At 53.1% G+C, this 17,471-nt stretch overlaps 1 protein-coding gene across 1 annotated transcript in view; it reads right to left on the bottom strand.

Annotated features, from left to right (window-relative positions):
• Nucleotides 1-311: 311 nt before the first annotated feature.
• The window catches only part of abcc10 (ATP-binding cassette, sub-family C (CFTR/MRP), member 10), a 257,280-nt gene continuing 240,120 nt past the window's right edge, over nt 312-17,471 (bottom strand). The window contains exons 19-22 of the mRNA XM_085998249.1: nt 6,204-6,349; nt 6,002-6,099; nt 1,930-2,042; nt 312-1,359 (exon numbers count right to left, since the gene is read on the bottom strand). Coding sequence (XP_085854375.1) covers nt 1,227-1,359; nt 1,930-2,042; nt 6,002-6,099; nt 6,204-6,349 — 490 coding nt within the window. The 3' untranslated portion in view covers nt 312-1,226. The remainder of the gene's footprint in view (nt 1,360-1,929; nt 2,043-6,001; nt 6,100-6,203; nt 6,350-17,471) is intronic.

The raw sequence follows: 17,471 nt of genomic DNA, 5'->3' as shown, positions 1-17,471 counted from the left end.
TTGCTGAAAACTTTATCCTGAAAGTGGTGTCCCTTTAAGAGAAGTGCTGCTACCATCCACTGACGGGGAAGTCCTCAGCTCCTGGTAACTTTCTATTTTACGAGATTACCCCTAGTCTGCCATCGGCGTGGTCTAGTCACCTCTCTGGAATGGGCAGCCAGTCATTGCCAATACTGCCAGGGTGCAGCTCACTTCCCCCACTGCCCACCGTGGAGATAGCACAGGTCAGTGTGGTTCAAATCAACAGCTAAATCACAACCTGGAGCAAAACTCAGAACACAACCGAATCACTTTAAAAACAGACAAAGAAACAGCAGGAGGAAGGAGCCTTCAAAGGTCCTTAATTTATTCTTACAGTACAGGGGAGTTTATGGCTGATTCTACCCGAAAGACAACAACCCCAACAACAGAGATCCACAAGCTGATCGATTCCCAGAGATTCACCCACATGCCTTCCATTATTAAATGTCATTACAATGACAAATACAGACACTTGTAAAGCACAGAGATGGGACTGAGAGAGGAACGTAGGACACAAATGTGTCCACAAAGACAGACCGCATAGTCAATGGGCTAACACTACACCGATCTGACTGCTCCTTTGGGTGGATTTGTCAGTATAAATGTCAGTGACCAGGAAGATTACAGTAAATGAGCAGCATGAGTAGGGCAGCGGGAACCCAAATCTAGTGACTGGGGAGGCATAGGAGAATAGACAGCGATGGAAGAGGTTAGGAAACTAGACAGAATGTCAGAAGGGAAGAAAGAAACTCAAAATTGGGAATGGAGGGGGAAACATGCAGTGCAAAGAACGAACGGGAGAGGAACCGAGAGTGAATATCAGACTGCACAGAACAAGGAGTGGGACAGGGACCCAGAGTGAAGGGAAATTTGCAGAATAAAGGAAAAAAATACTTTTTAAGATGCAGTATTATACATAAGTATACAGCACAGATCTACCCTAACTGAAGCCAGGTTACTGAGGATCACACAATCCTCACTGTCAGCATTTGAAAGCACCGAGAAGGTTGATTAAAATCCTTTAGAAATGGTGACGCGTTGTTTTCCTCGTGCTGTTTGAAATGCATAAGGTGCAGACTGCTTCCTGGGTCCCCAAACCCAAACCATCAGCTCTGTGAATGTTAAGTGCAGATCATATCAACAGAGCTATGCAGAGCCTCAGTCCACTCTGGGCATGCCAAGTTGGGGCCGTAGCCCCTCCATTACTACTTATCACCATGTAAGAGTTTGTAGAAGTAGGAATCCTTGAGCTTAGAGAGAACGTCCGGGGAGTCAAACTCCTGTACCGAGCCAGCATCCATCACCAGCACCCGGTCTGAATCCATTATAGTGTTCAATCTGAGAGAAACAGAATCAAAGGAGGCATTATCCAGGGATGCTGGACACCACAGCAGAAACCACTTACACTCTCAGTAATATGCACCCGGGTGGCACACTCTCAGTAATAATGCTCCTTGGGGGCACATATAGCTACAGTGTGGTCGTAGTGACCAGCATTGGATGCCAGGGCTGCCCACCTCTCCAGGCTGCCACTTATAGCTTCCCATGTGATTGCTGGCCGAAGTTTTGTTTGGTCTTCATTATGCTGCTTGGTAAAGGAGATACCCTGGGCAGGCACATTTTATTCCCCCGGGTTTATCTGGCACCACTATAAGCCCGAGTACCACCCTTGAAATGACTGCACACAGATATCAGCACCTGCTTTAACAGCAGCACTGGCCCACGGCTCCCTCCTCCCCAGTTTCCCTACTCCACTTCCTGGCTGCTTTCCTTTCCCGACTCCTCCCCCTCACTGCTTCCCCCCTCGACTCACATCACCTCGCACACATTCTCACCCCCTCGCGCTCTCACTGTTTTCTCCCATCTCCCGCCCCTTCTCCAATCACTATGTCCGTGTGCTAAAGTTACCTGTGGGCAATTGTCAATACGGTTTTCTCTGCAAACTGCTCTCGTATGGTCTCCTGCAGCAGCTGATCTGTTTTCTGGTCCACGCTGGCAGTGGCTTCATCAATACACAGAATCTGAGCAACACAAAGAGAGGGCGTTAAGCAATGTTCCCTCTAAGCTGCACGCAGGGCTACGCCGTAATCTGAAAGGTCCCGCGCAGGCCGCTCACCGGCTTTTACATAGTAAATATCGCGCATGCTCAGAAATTTAAAGGGATCACACATTAAAAGAAACAGGCTGTACAGAACAAAGCGCAGCTTACAGGGAACATTGGCGTCAAGGCCGTGGAGGGGGTATAGCACAGGTTCACCAGAATTACACCTGGGCTATGAGGGTTAAATTATGAGGACAGGTTGCATAGACTAGGCTTGTGTTCCCTTGAGTATAGAAGATTAAGGGATGTAAGATAATTAAAAGGAGTTGTTAGGCAGAACCTTAAATTTAGAGCTAGGCCGTTCAGGGTGTTGTCAGGAAGCACTTCTTCACACTTGGGTAGTGGAAATCTGGAACGCTCTCCCCCAAAAAGCTGTTGAGGCTGGGAGTCAATAGAAAATGTCAAAACTGAGATTGATAGGTTTTTTTGGTCAGGGAAGGACATCAAGGAATATGGAACCAAGACAGGTTGATGGAGCTAAGATACAGATCAGCCAGGATCTAATTGAATGGCAGAGCAGGCCTGAGGGGCTGAAGGGGCTACTTCTGTTCCTATGGTCCGTTACAAACCACTTCGGGTTTCACTCAGCTAACAACCCAATCCTGGGCCAGCTAGAATCTTGTGAGCTCCCACAGTTTATTCACAAGTGATTTGCTGGGAGGTGGACGCTGACCCATGCTGCATGAAGAGCAACCCGAACACATGATTTCCTCCGACCCGAATGCAACGCCAAAACTGATGGGTTGGGTGAAAGTCTGTTGTCAATTTTTAGTACAGGAAACCCAAATATCATATGCTTTGCTGGAAGCGGAGACTCAAAGGCCCATAACATCTCCTTAACATTGTTTTTTCAACAATTATGGTTCTGCGACAGTTAATGTACTGAGCACAGTTCAATGAGAGAGCAAATTCTGCAGCTACTGACCCAGGTCAGCTGGAAGTCAGTATTATGGCACTAATTCAATAAGGTGGTGGGGCTCGGTATTATGTCACTAACTCTCGGTGCCGTGGTGGGGCTCGGTATTATGGCGCTAACTCTCAGTGCCGTGGTAGGGCTCGGTATTATGTCACTAACTCTCGGTGCCATAGTGGGGCTTGGTATTATGTCACTAACTCTCGGTGCCGTGGTGGGGCTCGGTGTTATGGCACTAACTCTTGGTGCCGTGGTGGGGCTCGGTGTTATGGCACTAACTCTCGGTGCCATGGCACTAACTCTCGGTGCCGTGGTGGGGCTCGGTGTTATGGCACTAACTCTCGGTGCCGTGGTGGGTCTCGGTGCCGTGGTGGGGCTCGGTGTTATGGCACTAACTCTCACTGCCGTGGTGGGGCTTGATCTTATGGCACTAACTCTCGGTGCCGTGGTGGGGCTCGGTATTATGGCACTAACTCTCGGTGCCGTGGTGGGGCTCGGTGTTATGGCACTAACTCTCGGTGCCGTGGTGGGGCTCGGTATTATGGCACTAACTCTCGGTGCCGTGGTGGGGCTCGGTGTTATGGCACTAACTCTCGGTGCCGTGGTGGGGCTCAGTGTTATGGCACTAACTCTCGGTGCCATGGTGGGGTTCGGTGTTATGGCACTAACTCTTGGTGCCGTGGTGGGGCTCGGTGTTATGGCACTAACTCTCACTGCCATGGTGGGGCTCGGTGTTATGGCACTAACTCTTGGTGCCGTGGTGGGGCTCGCTGTTATGGCACTAACTCTCGGTGCCCTGGTGGGGCTCGGTGTTATGGCTCTAACTGTCACTGCCGTGGTGGGGCTCAGTGTTATGGCACTAACTCTCGGTGCCATGGTGGGGCTCAGTGTTATGGCACTAACTCTCGGTATTATGGCACTCACTCTCGGTGCCGTGGTGGGGCTCGGTGTTATGGCAGTAACTCTCGGTGCCGTGGTGGGGCTCGGTGTTATGGCACTAACTCTCGGTGCCGTGGTGGGGCTCGGTGTTATGGCACTTACTCTCGGTATTATGGCACTAACTCTCGGTGTTATGGCACTAATTCTCGTTGCTGTGGTGGGACTCGGTATTATGGCACTAACTCTCACTGCCGTGGTGGGGCTCGGTGTTATGGCACTAACTCTCACTGCCGTGGTGGGGCTCGGTGTTATGGCACTAACTCTCGGTGCTGTGGTGGGGCTCGGTATTATGGCACTAACTCTCACTGCTGTGGTGGGGCTCGGTGTTATGGCACTAACTCTCGGTGCCGTGGTGGGGCTCGGTGTTATGGCACTAACTCTTGGTGCCGTGGTGGGGCTCGGTGTTATGGCACTAACTCTCGGTGCCGTGGTGGGGCTCACTGCCGTGGTGGGGCTTGATCTTATGGCACTAACTCTCGGTGCCGTGGTGGGGCTCGGTATTATGGCACTAACTCTCGGTGCCGTGGTGGGGCTCGGTGTTATGGCACTAACTCTCGGTGCCGTGGTGGGGCTCAGTGTTATGGCACTAACTCTCGGTGCCATGGTGGGGTTCGGTGTTATGGCACTAACTCTTGGTGCCGTGGTGGGGCTCGGTGTTATGGCACTAACTCTCACTGCCATGGTGGGGCTCGGTGTTATGGCACTAACTCTTGGTGCCGTGGTGGGGCTCGCTGTTATGGCACTAACTCTCGGTGCCATGGTGGGGCTCGGTGTTATGGCACTAACTCTCGGTGCCATGGTGGGGCTCGGTATTATGGCACTAACACTCGGTGCCGTGGTGGGGCTCGGTATTATGTCACTAACTCTCGGTGCCGTGGTGGGGCTCGGTGTTATGGCACTAACTCTCGGTGCCGTGGTGGGGCTCGGTGTTATGGCACTAACTCTCACTGCCATGGTGGGGTTCGGTGTTATGGCACTAACTCTCGGTGCTCTGGTGGGGCTCGGTGTTATGGCACTAACTCTCACTGCCATGGTGGGGCTCGGTGTTATGGCACTAACTCTCGGTGCTATGGTGGGGCTCGGTGTTTTGGCACCAACTCTTGGTGCGGTGGTGGGGCTCGCTGTTATGGCACTAACTCTCGGTGCCCTGGTGGGGCTCGGTGTTATGGCTCTAACTGTCACTGCCGTGGTGGGGCTCAGTGTTATGGCACTAACTCTCGGTGCCATGGTGGGGCTCAGTGTTATGGCACTAACTCTCGGTATTATGGCACTCACTCTCGGTGCCGTGGTGGGGCTCGGTGTTATGGCAGTAACTCTCGGTGCCGTGGTGGGGCTCGGTGTTATGGCACTTACTCTCGGTATTATGGCACTAACTCTCGGTGTTATGGCACTAATTCTCGTTGCTGTGGTGGGACTCGGTATTATGGCACTAACTCTCACTGCCGTGGTGGGGCTCGGTGTTATGGCACTAACTCTCACTGTCGTGGTGGGGCTCGGTGTTATGGCACTAACTCTCACTGTCGTGGTGGGGCTCGGTATTATGGCACTAACTCTCACTGCTGTGGTGGGGCTCGGTGTTATGGCACTAACTCTCGGTGCTGTGGTGGGGCTCGGTGTTATGGCAGTAACTCTCGGTGCTGTGGTGGGGCTCGGTGTTATGGCACTAACTCTCGGTGCCGTGGTGGGGCTCGGTGTTATGGCAGTAACTCTCGGTGCTGTGGTGAGGCTCAGCGTTATTGCACTAACTATTGTGCCCTTAAGTCGAGTCTGCCAGTTTGAACCACACTGCTCTGATTATATCCTAACCTGAGTTATGCTGAGCTGGTGGAAGCTGATCATTGTATTGGAAAGCAGGAAGAGCAGTTCAGACTGGATGGTGCAGCCCCAGCAGTAATATATGCACCCTTGGGGCAACCAAAGGTGGTGTGGTTGGATGTCCAGGAACAGGCAGCAGAGGCAGGAGTCCAAGGAGACTGAAGAATAAATACATGATCTTTTACTGCCAGCAATGCATTCTGGATCAGTACCTTGGCCTGAGTGAGAAGTGCCCTCGCCAGGCAGATTAGCTGTCTCTGTCCGATGGATAAATTCTTTCCCCTCTCACCCACCTCTCCGTCCAATCCACCTGAGGTAGAGTGACAGACCACACAGGCAATCAGTAACACAGACAATGAGATGCCAATGCAAATGGGTACAGTCACTGTGATGCTTCCTCTGGCCCGCACTTACCCATTCTCCGAGTGGCCTCCAGCAGGTGGCACTGCTCCAGCACAGCCTGGAGCTCTTCGTCTCTGTGGTGGTCCAGTGGATCCAGATTTTCTCGCACTGAGCCGCTGAATAGGAACGGATCCTGCGGGATAATAGCCAGCTTTGATCTGGAAAAGAATACCAGGAAGAGGGAGTGCACAATCACAGGTCTCCCCTAGCTTGAGGAATACAGTTAACATACTGTCCTTTCACCTCTTAGTTCAAATGGTGGGGGGGGGGTGGGGAGAGAAAGTGTGCGGACTCTGCTGGCCCCAGTCGAATAGGCTCGCTAATGCTGATCCAGTGGGCACAAACCGAAATTAAGTCAAGAGCCTATAAGGACAGTCGGTGCAGGAAATGGGAATCATCAGGCTGGTGCCTTTGGGGCACTACTCGGAGTTTGCAGTAGGATAGACCAGAGGAACCTTACTGTGAATCTATGTCCAAACGGGAAACACTTACCCCGACACAAAGTCTGGAAGTTTTCCATTCACCACACTGATATCCCTGACCTTGCGCACAGAGAAAGGGATTGAGGTAGGAATACTGCTGACTCTGCAGAGCCACGAGTGCCATCACAGGCCATAAACCTCAGGCCTATTGGTTCATTTAGAAAATATCCCCACCTCTCCTGAAGATGTCAACTTACACCGAGGTGTGCCCATCCTTCAGTACTCACCTAATTGGCCACTCTTCCAGTGAGCTGAGACAGTGGCAGGGTATTGGATGATCTCTCACTCCACACATACTTTCCAGCAGGGGTCACTGGTTAGCCATCAGGAGAGGGATTTTTCCACTTATTAACCTAGGAACACGGAGGTCAATTGTAGCGGACCCAATGCTCCACAGCTGACATCAGCCAACTCAGCGTAGACGAGCAAGTACTTGGGATCATTTAACTTTTTGATGCAGTAAGGGGCTTTGATACTCTGAGATCTACTCATTAACTTATCACAAAATGTCAGCAAATAGTCTGTACAATTTCCCTTCCCATTTTCTGCTGACTGCAGGTTCCATTTGGATTCATACAGTTTGTTCCTGGTTCTGCCTCTGCTGCGCAGATGGGGACAAGGCCAGCTACGTTAGCTTAGCTTCAGAATTCCTCACTCGCACTCTCGATGAGGAACATATCTCGAGGGGAATTATGAGGGTGGCGAGGGGAACCTGTGTCCAACAGTTCACTGTTGTAGTCATACCAGCAGGCAGCAGCATTTCACACAGGTTTGTATCATACAGAATTACAGAGAATCTACAGCAGAGAAACAAGCCATTCAGCCCAACTGGTCTACACCAGTGTTTATACTCCAGAAAAGCTTCCTCACACTCATTATCTCTTCCCACTCCAGCCCCAAGTGCTCTATTCCCTTCTCCCTCAGGTATGCATCAAGCCCCCCTTAATTGCATCAGTGCTCTCTGCGTCAACCCCTCTCTGTGGCTGCGATTTCCACATTCTCACCACTCCGTAAAGAAATCCCTCCTAAATTACTCATTTGATTTGTGACGTTTTATTCATATTTATGCCCCGTTTATGTCCAAACGGCATCCAGTCCACTGAATCCCCTCCCTGCCTGCTGAAACCGAACCCAGCCCGTTGAATTACCCTCCCCACCCACTGACTCCCATCACCGCCTACTGTCACCGAACTGCGCCCACCGAGTCCCCACCCCCCGTCCCAATGATTCCCCTCCCTGCCCAGACTCCCCTCCCCAACTAATGAATCCCAACACTAGCCAGTGAATCACCTCCCCCGCCCAGACTCCCCTCCCCAACTAATGAATCCCAACACTAGCCAGTGAATCACCTCCCCGCCCACTGACTCCCCTCCCCAACTAATGAATCCCAACACTAGCCAGTGAATCACCTCCCCGCCCACTGACTCCCTCCCCAACTAATGAATCCCAACACTAGCCAGTGAATCACCTCCCCGCCCACCGACTCCCTCCACAACTAATGAATCCCAACACTAGCCAGTGAATCACCTCCCTGCCCACTGACTCGCTCCCCAACTAATGAATCCCAACACGAGCCAGTGAATCACCTCCCCCGCCCAGACTCCCCTCCCCAACTAATGAATCCCAACACTAGCCAGTGAATCACCTCCCCGCCCACTGACTCCCTCCACAACTAATGAATCCCAACACGAGCCAGTGAATCACCTCCCCCGCCCAGACTCCCCTCCCCAACTAATGAATCCCAACACTAGCCAGTGAATCACCTCCCCGCCCACCGACTCCCTCCCCAACTAATGAATCCCAACACTAGCCAGTGAATCACCTCCCCGCCCACTGACTCCCTCCCCAACTAATGAATCCCAACACTAGCCAGTGAATCCCCTCCCTGCCCACTGACTCCCTCCCCAACTAATGAATCCCAACACTAGCCAGTGAATCACCTCCCCGCCCACTGACTCCCCTCCCCAACTAATGAATCCCAACACTAGCCAGTGAATCACCTCCCCGCCCACTGACTCCCTCCCCAACTAATGAATCCCAACACTAGCCAGTGAATCCCCTCCCTGCCCACTGACTCCCTCCCCAACTAATGAATCCCAACACTAGCCAGTGAATCACCTCCCCGCCCACCGACTCCCTCCCCAACTAATGAATCCCAACACTAGCCAGTGAATCACCTCCCTGCCCACTGACTCCCTCCCCAACTAATGAATCCCAACACTAGCCAGTGAATCACCTCCCCGCCCACTGACTCCCTCCCCAACTAATGAATCCCAACACTAGCCAGTGAATCACCTCCCTGCCCACTGACTCCCCTCCCCAACTAATGAATCCCAACACTAGCCAGTGAATCACCTCCCCGCCCACTGACTCCCTCCCCAACTAATGAATCCCAACACTAGCCAGTGAATCACCTCCCCGCCCACTGACTCCCTCCCCAACTAATGAATCCCAACACTAGCCAGTGAATCACCTCCCCGCCCACTGACTCCCTCCCCAACTAATGAATCCCAACACTAGCCAGTGAATCACCTCCCCGCCCACTGACTCCCTCCCCAACTAATGAATCCCAACACTAGCCAGTGAATCACCTCCCTGCCCACTGACTCCCCTCCACAACTAATGAATCCCAACACTAGCCAGTGAATCACCTCCCCGCCCACTGACTCCCTCCCCAACTAATGAATCCCAACACTAGCCAGTGAATCACCTCCCCGCCCACTGACTCCCCTCCCCAACTAATGAATCCCAACACTAGCCAGTGAATCACCTCCCCGCCCACTGACTCCCCTCCACAACTAATGAATCCCAACACTAGCCAGTGAATAACCTCCCCGCCCACTGACTCCCTCCCCAACTAATGAATCACAACACTAGCCAGTGAATCACCTCCCCGCCCACTGACTCCCTCCACAACTAATGAATCCCAACACTAGCCAGTGAATCACCTCCCCGCCCACTGACTCCCTCCCCAACTAATGAATCCCAACACTAGCCAGTGAATCACCTCCCCGCCCACTGACTCCCTCCACAACTAATGAATCCCAACACTAGCCAGTGAATCACCTCCCCGTCCACTGACTCCCTCCCCAACTAATGAATCACAACACTAGCCAGTGAATCACCTCCCTGCCCACTGACTCCCTCCCCAACTAATGAATCACAACACTAGCCAGTGAATCACCTCCCCGCCCACTGACTCCCTCCCCAACTAATGAATCACAACACTAGCCAGTGAATCACCTCCCCGCCCACTGACTCCCTCCCCAACTAATGAATCACAACACTAGCCAGTGAATCACCTCCCCGCCCACTGACTCCCTCCACAACTAATGAATCCCAACACTAGCCAGTGAATCACCTCCCCGCCCACTGACTCCCTCCCCAACTAATGAATCCCAACACTAGCCAGTGAATCACCTCCCTGCCCAGACTCCCCTCCCCAACTAATGAATCCCAACACTAGCCAGTGAATCACCTCCCCGCCCACTGACTCCCCTCCCCAACTAATGAATCCCAACACTAGCCAGTGAATCACCTCCCTGCCCAGACTCCCCTCCCCAACTAATGAATCCCAACACCAGCCAGTGAATCACCTCCCCGCCCACTGACTCCCTCCCCAACTAATGAATCCCAACACTAGCCAGTGAATCACCTCCCCGCCCACTGACTCCCCTCCCCAACTAATGAATCCCAACACTAGCCAGTGAATCACCTCCCTGCCCACTGACTCCCTCCCCAACTAATGAATCACAACACTAGCCAGTGAATCACCTCCCCGCCCACTGACTCCCTCCACAACTAATGAATCCCAACACTAGCCAGTGAATCCCCTCCCCGCCCACTGACTCCCTCCCCAACTAATGAATCCCAACACTAGCCAGTGAATCACCTCCCTGCCCACTGACTCCCTCCACAACTAATGAATCCCAACACCAGCCAGTGAATCACCTCCCTGCCCACTGACTCCCCTCCCCAACTAATGAATCACAACACTAGCCAGTGAATCACCTCCCTGCCCACTGACTCCCCTCCCCAACTAATGAATCACAACACTAGCCAGTGAATCACCTCCCCGCCCACTGACTCCCCTCCCCAACTAATGAATCACAACACTAGCCAGTGAATCACCTCCCTGCCCACTGACTCCCCTCCCCAACTAATGAATCCCAACACTAGCCAGTGAATCACCTCCCCGCCCACTGACTCCCTCCCCAACTAATGAATCCCAACACTAGCCAGTGAATCACCTCCCCGCCCACTGACTCCCCTCCCCAACTAATGAATCCCAACACTAGCCAGTGAATCACCTCCCCGCCCACTGACTCCCTCCCCAACTAATGAATCCCAACACTAGCCAGTGAATCACCTCCCTGCCCACTGACTCCCCTCCCCAACTAATGAATCCCAACACTAGCCAGTGAATCACCTCCCCGCCCACCGACTCCCCTCCCCAACTAATGAATCCCAACACTAGCCAGTGAATCACCTCCCTGCCCACTGACTCCCCTCCCCAACTAATGAATCACAACACTAGCCAGTGAATCACCTCCCTGCCCACTGACTCCCTCCCCAACTAATGAATCACAACACTAGCCAGTGAATCACCTCCCTGCCCACTGACTCCCTCCCCAACTAATGAATCCCAACACTAGCCAGTGAATCACCTCCCCGCCCACTGACTCCCCTCCCCAACTAATGAATCACAACATTAGCCAGTGAATCACCTCCCTGCCCACTGACTCCCTCCCCAACTAATGAATCCCAACATTAGCCAGTGAATCACCTCCCCGCCCACTGACTCCCTCCCCAACTAATGAATCACAACACTAGCCAGTGAATCACCTCCCCGCCCACTGACTCACTCCCCAACTAATGAATCCCAACACTAGCCAGTGAATCACCTCCCCGCCCACTGACTCCCTCCCCAACTAATGAATCCCAACACTAGCCAGTGAATCACCTCCCTGCCCACTGACTCCCCTCCCCAACTAATGAATCACAACACTAGCCAGTGAATCACCTCCCCGCCCACTGACTCCCTCCCCAACTAATGAATCCCAACACTAGCCAGTGAATCACCTCCCCGCCCACCGACTCCCTCCCCAACTAATGAATCCCAACACTAGCCAGTGAATCACCTCCCCGCCCACTGACTCCCTCCCCAACTAATGAATCCCAACACTAGCCAGTGAATCACCTCCCCGCCCACCGACTCCCTCCCCAACTAATGAATCCCAACACTAGCCAGAGAATCCCCTCCCTGCCCACTGACTCCCCTCCACAACTAATGAATCCCAACACTAGCCAGTGAATCACCTCCCCGCCCACTGACTCCCCTCCCCAACTAATGAATCCCAACACTAGCCAGTGAATCACCTCCCCGCCCACTGACTCCCTCCCCAACTAATGAATCCCAACACTAGCCAGTGAATCACCTCCCCGCCCACTGACTCCCTCCACAACTAATGAATCCCAACACTAGCCAGTGAATCACCTCCCCGCCCAGACTCCCTCCCCAACTAATGAATCCCAACACTAGCCAGTGAATCACCTCCCCGCCCACTGACTCCCTCCCCAACTAATGAATCCCAACACTAGCCAGTGAATCACCTCCCTGCCCACTGACTCCCTCCCCAACTAATGAATCCCAACACTAGCCAGTGAATCACCTCCCCGCCCACCGACTCCCTCCCCAACTAATGAATCCCAACACTAGCCAGAGAATCCCCTCCCTGCCCACTGACTCCCCTCCACAACTAATGAATCCCAACACTAGCCAGTGAATCACCTCCCCGCCCACTGACTCCCCTCCCCAACTAATGAATCCCAACACTAGCCAGTGAATCACCTCCCCGCCCACTGACTCCCTCCCCAACTAATGAATCCCAACACTAGCCAGTGAATCACCTCCCCGCCCACTGACTCCCTCCACAACTAATGAATCCCAACACTAGCCAGTGAATCACCTCCCCGCCCAGACTCCCTCCCCAACTAATGAATCCCAACACTAGCCAGTGAATCACCTCCCCGCCCACTGACTCCCTCCACAACTAATGAATCACAACACTAGCCAGTGAATCACCTCCCCGCCCACTGACTCCCTCCCCAACTAATGAATCCCAACACTAGCCAGTGAATCACCTCCCTGCCCACTGACTCCCCTCCACAACTAATGAATCCCAACACTAGCCAGTGAATCACCTCCCTGCCCACTGACTCCCCTCCCCAACTAATGAATCACAACACTAGCCAGTGAATCACCTCCCCGCCCACTGACTCCCTCCCCAACTAATGAATCACAACACTAGCCAGTGAATCACCTCCCCGCCCACTGACTCCCTCCCCAACTAATGAATCCCAACACTAGCCAGTGAATCACCTCCCCGCCCACTGACTCCCCTCCACAACTAATGAATCCCAACACTAGCCAGTGAATCACCTCCCCGCCCACTGACTCCCCTCCCCAACTAATGAATCCCAACACTAGCCAGTGAATCACCTCCCCGCCCACTGACTCCCCTCCCCAACTAATGAATCCCAACACTAGCCAGTGAATCACCTCCCCGCCCACTGACTCCCCTCCCCAACTAATGAATCACAACACTAGCCAGTGAATCACCTCCCCGTCCACTGACTCCCCTCCCCAACTAATGAATCCCAACACTAGCCAGTGAATCACCTCCCCGCCCACTGACTCCCTCCCCAACTAATGAATCCCAACACTAGCCAGTGAATCACCTCCCCGCCCACTGACTCCCTCCCCAACTAATGAATCCCAACACTAGCCAGTGAATCACCTCCCCGCCCACTGACTCCCTCCCCAACTAATGAATCCCAACACTAGCCAGTGAATCACCTCCCCGCCCACCGACTCCCCTCCCCAACTAATGAATCCCAACACTAGCCAGTGAACCACCTCCCTGCCCACTGACTCCCTCCCCAACTAATGAATCCCAACACTAGCCAGTGAATCACCTCCCCGCCCACTGACTCCCCTCCCCAACTAATGAATCCCAACACTAGCCAGTGAATCACCTCCCCGCCCACTGACTCCCCTCCCCAACTAATGAATCCCAACACTAGCCAGTGAATCACCTCCCCGCCCACTGACTCCCCTCCCCAACTAATGAATCCCAATACTAGCCAGTGAATCACCTCCCCTGCCCACTGACTCCCTCCCCAACGAATGAATCCCAACACTAGCCAGTGAATCACCTCCCCGTCCACTGACTCCCCTCCACAACTAATGAATCCCAACACTAGCCAGTGAATCACCTCCCCGCCCACTGACTCCCCTCCCCAACTAATGAATCCCAACACTAGCCAGTGAATCACCTCCCCGCCCACTGACTCCCTCCCCAACTAATGAATCCCAACACTAGCCAGTGAATCACCTCCCTGCCCACTGACTCCCTCCACAACTAATGAATCCCAACACTAGCCAGTGAATCCCCTCCCCGCCCACTGACTCCCTCCCCAACTAATGAATCCCAACACTAGCCAGTGAATCACCTCCCTGCCCACTGACTCCCCTCCCCAACTAATGAATCCCAACACTAGCCAGTGAATCACCTCCCTGCCCACTGACTCCCTCCCCAACTAATGAATCACAACACTAGCCAGTGAATCACCTCCCTGCCCACTGACTCCCCTCCCCAACTAATGAATCCCAACACTAGCCAGTGAATCCCCTCCCCGCCCACTGACTCCCTCCACAACTAATGAATCCCAACACTAGCCAGTGAATCACCTCCCCGCCCACTGACTCCCTCCACAACTAATGAATCACAACACTAGCCAGTGAATCACCTCCCTGCCCACTGACTCCCTCCCCAACTAATGAATCACAACACTAGCCAGTGAATCACCTCCCTGCCCACTGACTCCCTCCCCAACTAATGAATCCCAACACTAGCCAGTGAATCACCTCCCCGCCCACTGACTCCCTCCCCAACTAATGAATCACAACACTAGCCAGTGAATCACCTCCCTGCCCACTGACTCCCCTCCACAACTAATGAATCCCAACACTAGCCAGTGAATCACCTCCCCGCCCACTGACTCCCCTCCACAACTAATGAATCCCAACACTAGCCAGTGAATCACCTCCCTGCCCACTGACTCCCTCCCCAACTAATGAATCCCAACACTAGCCAGTGAATCACCTCCCCGCCCACTGACTCCCTCCCCAACTAATGAATCACAACACTAGCCAGTGAATCACCTCCCCGCCCACTGACTCCCTCCCCAACTAATGAATCCCAACACTAGCCAGTGAATCACCTCCCCGCCCACTGACTCCCCTCCCCAACTAATGAATCCCAACACTAGCCAGTGAATCACCTCCCCCGCCCACTGACTCCCTCCCCAACTAATGAATCCCAACACTAGCCAGTGAATCACCTCCCTGCCCACTGACTCCCTCCCCAACTAATGAATCCCAACACTAGCCAGTGAATCACCTCCCCGCCCACTGACTCCCTCCACAACTAATGAATCCCAACACTAGCCAGTGAATCACCTCCCCGCCCACTGACTCCCTCCCCAACTAATGAATCCCAACACTAGCCAGTGAATCACCTCCCCGCCCACTGACTCCCTCCACAACTAATGAATTCCAACACTAGCCAGTGAATCACCTCCCCGCCCACCGACTCCCTCCCCAACTAATGAATCCCAACACTAGCCAGTGAATCACCTCCCTGCCCACTGACTCCCTCCACAACTAATGAATCCCAACACTAGCCAGAGAATCACCTCCCCGCCCACTGACTCCCTCCCCAACTAATGAATCCCAACACTAGCCAGTGAATCACCTCCCCGCCCACTGACTCCCTCCCCAACTAATGAATCCCAACACTAGCCAGTGAATCACCTCCCCGCCCACCGACTCCCTCCCCAACTAATGAATCCCAACACTAGCCAGTGAATCACCTCCCCGCCCACTGACTCCCTCCCCAACTAATGAATCCCAACACTAGCCAGTGAATCACCTCCCCGCCCACTGACTCCCTCCCCAACTAATGAATCCCAACACTAGCCAGTGAATCACCTCCCCGCCCACTGACTCCCCTCCCCAACTAATGAATCCCAACACTAGCCAGTGAATCACCTCCCCGCCCACTGACTCCCCTCCCCAACTAATGAATCCCAACACTAGCCAGTGAATCACCTCCCCGCCCACTGACTCCCTCCCCAACTAATGAATCCCAACACTAGCCAGTGAATCACCTCCCCGCCCACTGACTCCCTCCCCAACTAATGAATCCCAACACTAGCCAGTGAATCACCTCCCCGCCCACTGACTCCCTCCCCAACTAATGAATCCCAACACTAGCCAGTAAAATAGATAAGGGAGAACCAGTGGATGTGGTGTATTTGGACTTTCAAAAGGCTTTCGATAAGGTCCCGCATAACAGATTAGCGTGTAAAGTTAAGGCACACGGGATTGGGGGCAAGATATTGACTTGGATAGAGAACTGGTTGGCAAAGAGTTGGAATAAATGGGTCTTTTTCTGAGTGGCAGGCAGTGACTAGTGGGGTACCGCAGGGATCAGTCCTTGGACCCCAGCTATTCACAATATATATTAATGATCTAGACAAGGGAACTAGATGTAATATCTCCAAGTTTGCAGACGACACAAAGCTGGGTGGGCGTGTGTGCTGTGGGGAGGATGCCGAGAAACTCCAGTATGATTTGGACAGGTTGGGTGATTGGGCAGAAGCATGGCAGATGCAATATAACGTGGATAAATGCGAGGTTATCCACTTTGGTGTCAAAAACAGGAAGGCAGATTATTATCTGAATGGCAATAGATTGGGAGAAGGGGAAGTGCAACGAGACCTGGGTGTCCTTGTGCACCAGTCGCTGAAGGTAAGCATGCAGGTGCAGCAGGCGGTTAAGAAGGCAAATGGTATGTTGGCCTTCGTAGCGAGAGGGTTTGAGTACGGGAACAAGGATGTCTTGCTGCAGTTGTGCAGGGCCTTGGTGAGACCACACCTTGAGTATTGTGTGCAGTTTTGGTCACCTTATCTGAGGAAGGATGTTCTTGCCATGGAGGGAGTGCAGCGAAGATTCACCAGACTGATACCTGGGATGGCAGGAATGACGTATGAGGAGAGATTGGGTTGATTGGGCTTATACTCGCTGGAGTTTAGAAGAATGAGAGGGGATCTCATTGAAACCTATAAAATTCTAACAGGACTAGACAGACTAGATGCAGGAAGGATGTTCCCGATGGTCGGGAGTCCAGAACCAGGGGTCACAGTCTAAAGATAAGGGGTAAGCCATTTAGGACAGAGATGAGGAGGAATTTCTTCACCAGAGAGTGGTGAACCTTTGGAATTCTCTACCACAGAAGGCAGTAGAGGCCAATTCATTAAATATATTCAAGAAGGAGTTGGATATATTTCTTAAGGCTAAAGGGATCAAGGGATATGGGGAGAAAGCAGGGACAGGGTACTGAGTTTGGATGATCAGCCATGATCGCATTGAATGGCGGAGCAGGCTCGAGGGGCCGAATGGCCTACTCCTGCTCCTATCTTCTATGTTTCTATGAATCACCTCCCTGCCCACTGACTCCCTCCACAACTAATGAATCCCAACACTAGCCAGTGAATCACCTCCCCGCCCACTGACTCCCTCCACAACTAATGAATCACAACACTAGCCAGTGAATCACCTCCCCGCCCACTGACTCCCTCCACAACTAATGAATCACAACACTAGCCAGTGAATCACCTCCCCGCCCGGTGGCTCCCCTCCCCGCCCACTGGCTCCTCTCCCCGCCCGCTG

Source organism: Somniosus microcephalus, chromosome 9, assembly GCF_052327205.1.
Source record: "Somniosus microcephalus isolate GS21.2 chromosome 9, FLI_Smic_1.0, whole genome shotgun sequence".
NCBI lineage: Eukaryota > Metazoa > Chordata > Chondrichthyes > Squaliformes > Somniosidae > Somniosus > Somniosus microcephalus.
This window is presented reverse-complemented; position numbering and strand designations above follow the sequence as displayed.